Source organism: Plasmopara halstedii, assembly GCF_900000015.1.
Source record: "Plasmopara halstedii genome assembly, contig: Scaffold_816, whole genome shotgun sequence".
Taxonomy (NCBI): Eukaryota; Oomycota; class Peronosporomycetes; order Peronosporales; family Peronosporaceae; genus Plasmopara; species Plasmopara halstedii.
The window spans coordinates 698944-702949 of record NW_020187732.1 but is presented as its reverse complement, the minus strand read 5'-3'; the positions used below and the strand labels follow the sequence as shown (position 1 = coordinate 702949).

The 4006-nt window shown below is 47.6% G+C and overlaps 1 protein-coding gene across 1 annotated transcript in view; it reads left to right on the top strand.

Annotated features, from left to right (window-relative positions):
• Nucleotides 1-2423: 2423 nt before the first annotated feature.
• PHALS_14087 (uncharacterized protein) overlaps nucleotides 2424-4006 on the top strand; it is a gene marked incomplete at both ends in the record, with an annotated part of 1614 nt that continues 31 nt past the window's right edge. The window contains one exon of the mRNA XM_024729827.1: nucleotides 2424-4006. This exon is cut by the window's right edge and continues 31 nt beyond it. Within this exon, the coding sequence (XP_024580165.1) occupies nucleotides 2424-4006 (1583 nt within the window).

The following is a 4006-nucleotide window of genomic DNA, read 5'->3' as shown; positions in this document are numbered from 1 at the left end:
TAGCCATCTCAAAGCTCGGTGGTCGAGCGCGAGAATGGGAACTGACGTGCGGCACTTCAGTCGAAGCTGTGTTTCCCTCCTGGGTAGAGCTGAAATTACAGCTCTCACAAGTGTTCTCGCCGCCTAATCAGGCATTTCGCGTGCGATCGCGTTTCCTTGCCGCCCGACAAGGTAACAAGGAATTGGTGGACTTTGTCCAAGAGATGCGCATCCTCATTGCCGGAATGGTAGCAGATCCCTTTCCGGAGGCGGTTACAGTGACCGTGTTTATGAAAAGCCTTACACTGGCGTGGCCAGAATGGAAATCCTCCGAGTGCATCCATCTTCATTTGAAGAGGCGGTGAAAATGGTATTGAATGCCAAATTCGATTTCAAGTCGGCACGACTTGGTTGGAATGCACACTCCAACAGCTCGTCGAGCGGGTCTGTGCCCACGGATCTTAGCTATGCTGAGGACGAAGGAGCAGAGCTCCGAGCTGCACACAAATATACGACAATATTATGTCTATGGAGACACCCGTCACCTTCGAAACGGTTGCCCCCGGCGCAAGGCGCGTCAAGGTTTTTCGAGCCATCACCCCAATTCCTACCAGTATTGTTCGTCGCGGGGAAATAACACCACCCAGTAGGCGCGGGGCGACCTACTGGGGAAGAACTGAGTTTTGTTGAACGGTAGGGAGGTAGAGGTGAACAGAGCCCAGCCCCGAACAGATCCGTGCTTCTAAACACCGAACGTGTATGCAAGCCGGGCTTGCTGGTTGTGGAGGCCACCGTAAAGGGCTTCGAGAAGCCGTGGAAGATCCTCATCGATTCTGGGGCATCGGGCAATTATGCTTGATGCTCCACGATGGCAATAAGTCAGCTGTATGCTGAGGCGCTGGAAGCGCGGTTGGGTGACATCGTCACTGTTCACCTAGCGACGAGGACGTGTATCACGGTCCCGAAGGCCCCTGTGGACCTCGGAGACAAGTTCCTTGACTTTGATAGCGTGGATCGCTGTCTAGTCTTAGACTTGAGCGCAAGGTATGATCTCATCCTAGGAATGGCATGGTTGGAACACCATGAACCATGGATTGATTGGATGTCAAAGACCTAAGGCGCAACACGCGCGTCTCCTGGTGGAGCTTTGGCGAGTCATGAACCCACCTCTGCTAGGAGACAAAAGCGCTATTGGCGAGAGCACTGGACCGAGATGGTCAACGCGCTGGACATTGGAATGTCCAAGTTGGTAGACAGCAACGGTGTATCGGACTGGAGTCACGAGCGTGGCTCGCGGACTGATCGTGGAGTGGCACGTAACCCCACTGAGCGCTGCTCGAGTATCAAAGCAGTCGCTGCATGTCATGCGTGAATGGTCGGCCAAGGGCCGAGGCATCGATGGCGAGGCCCCTGTGATGCACGAGAAGTGGCACGTAAACCACTGAGCACATATCTCGTTGCGAAGCAGTCGCTGCATGCCATTGATGGCGTGGTCGGACAGAGTCCGAGGCATCTTGGGCACGGCCGGTCAGATGCGCGTGGAGTGGCACGTTATTCACTGGACGAAGACTGCAGGGTTGGCAGTATTTCGTCGGATGATGTAGATAACATCGGAGCTTCATAGGAGCGGAAAGTGAGGGTGACACCGGATGACGGAGTGCGTGTTCACCCTGGTCAAGGCTAATAAACTCTTCCGTTTGAAACTAAAACTTTATTTCTCGGTTTTATCTCCTAATATCATCGTAAAACCAACGTCTGGCTGTTCCGGCCACTATTGTTATTTCAGTGTGAGCACACGGTTATGTAGTCACACCATATTATGTATCTGACATTCTTGTTTGGTCGCAAAATCTTGTGTAACCCACACCCTTTATACCAGGGCGCATGAAACCCGTTACATAATCTCTTCAGGTAGTAAAGTGCATCAAAGCTCTAACACTAAGTTTGGAGCGATTCTGTAGCACCTCGAACACATTGAATGACTCATTGAGCGCACAGAGGCCATGGAGGACTCGATGTCAAATTTAAGCATGTTTTATATCAAAAGTTTTCTGAAAAGATTTATCTCATGCTCCAGATCTAACTTGCTGGCGTTCAACTGATACATACTTCATGTGCGCGATTCTCCGTCGTTATTTCTACCAAATTTAATTTCATAATTGTGCACGAAGTCAAAATTGATAACTTCTGCCACGAACAAGGTATCGTGAAATTTTATGGAGGGCATAGATTTGTGCGCCCAGATTTACGTTTTCGCCAGACGGATTTGAAAACTTGATTAAAGGATGGGATAAGATAAGAATTCAGCATTTTTGCTCCGGCTTTATTTTTGAATCTAGATAAAATGACCCAAAATATGAGAAGCCAAAGCTCATTTTTGAGTAAAACGTAAATAGACAATCAAGCATGAGTTGCCGACCAGACATCATGGCCTCATTTCTCAAATGACTCCCAAGCCGAGACTTGCAATACAATTCGTATGTTTCACGTTACTATCAGGATCTGCGCTCTTTCTGTATAACGACATCTCAGCAACAGACTTTTTGATATCATGGAGTGTAACTAGTCTTAAAGCGCATGAACCATCGGATCTGCCTTTACTGACAATGACGGATCAAGTCCGTTTTCTTCGTGCGGAGAGAATGGCGGAGCTTCCTGTTGATTTGCAGAAGACGATTACGCAGCCAAGTATATGGAAGAAAATCACACAATCAAGACAATGGAAGTCCGTGGAAAAAACGCTTGCATTAATGCGGAAGAAGGTCAAAAAATCAAAACTACGGAAGAAGATGGCAAGGAAACTTTTAGCGATGCGACTGAAGGTCACAAATTCAAGAATATGGAAGGCTGTGGTGAGTTTTCTTTTATATATTAAAAACAAGCTTTCAAAGCTCCATCTAGTACACAGTATTGCAAGTTCATGGCTAGTAAAAACGCTTGCGCCGTCTCTATACGTACGCTTCGCAGCCAACAAGCAGGCGGCTGTCGACGATCTTTTCTTGCGCTACAAAAACGAAGCGAGTGCGTCAAAGCTACTTGAAAGCCCGTCGTTCGAGAAATGGGCTACTGTCGTTGAAAAAGCGTACGGGGAAGATGACCGAGCGGGGGCCGCTATGATTTCGACACTAATTAATCATTATAAAGACGATGCAAAGCTGGCTACTATTATCACTCAAGCTCATAAGACACCAGCGACGCATGATATGGCGAACCATCTATTATACACTTTGGTAAACAAGTGGCTTCGTTCTGGTAAGCAGATCGATGAAGAAAAACTTTACGCACTACTTCGTCTCGATGCAACAAAAAGCGACTTTCTGAAAAGTCCAGCATTGCAGACGTGGCTTCTTCTGTGTACAGCTCTTGGAAAGGACACAGTTCCTCGACACAAGTTTTTGCTGCTCAAGTTACTGGAACACTACGACTATGATACGCTGGACAAGATGTTAGCAGCAAATATTGCAGAAGGTGGGTCATCCTCAGCGGTGGCGTCAATGTTAAGACTCGTAAGCTGGAGAATGCGAGGCTATGAGGCTGAAGAGGTGTATGAGATGTTGAGGCAGGCCATCGCAGCTAATCTGAACCACGAGCTGGGGGGTGTTCAAGCCAATGGAGTTAAAGTTGGTGAAATGGTGGGGGAGGCTAAAACAGGCAAAGTTGACGATGTGCTGGAGGGTATTGAAGCTGACAAAATTAACGATATGGTGGAATTAACAGCTCTGAGAGGTTTCATTGTACACGAATATCAAAACGAATGGGATGGCGGAGACTTTATTGAAGGGCTGCTAAAGAAATTAAAAAAAGAAGAGGATTTAGCACGAGCAGTTGCTTCGCGGCCGATCGATGACGGTTTTAATCACGATCTCGATTACGTGAGAGAGCTCCTGATACATTATTGGCTTAGTCGTCAATGGACCGCAGCAGAAGTTTTCGATGGGATCAAATTGAATGCAGATGCTGATAGCCTCTTTGAGAACCCAGTACTGCGTATCTGGATGACTTTTGCAGAAATGCGAGACAAAAATAG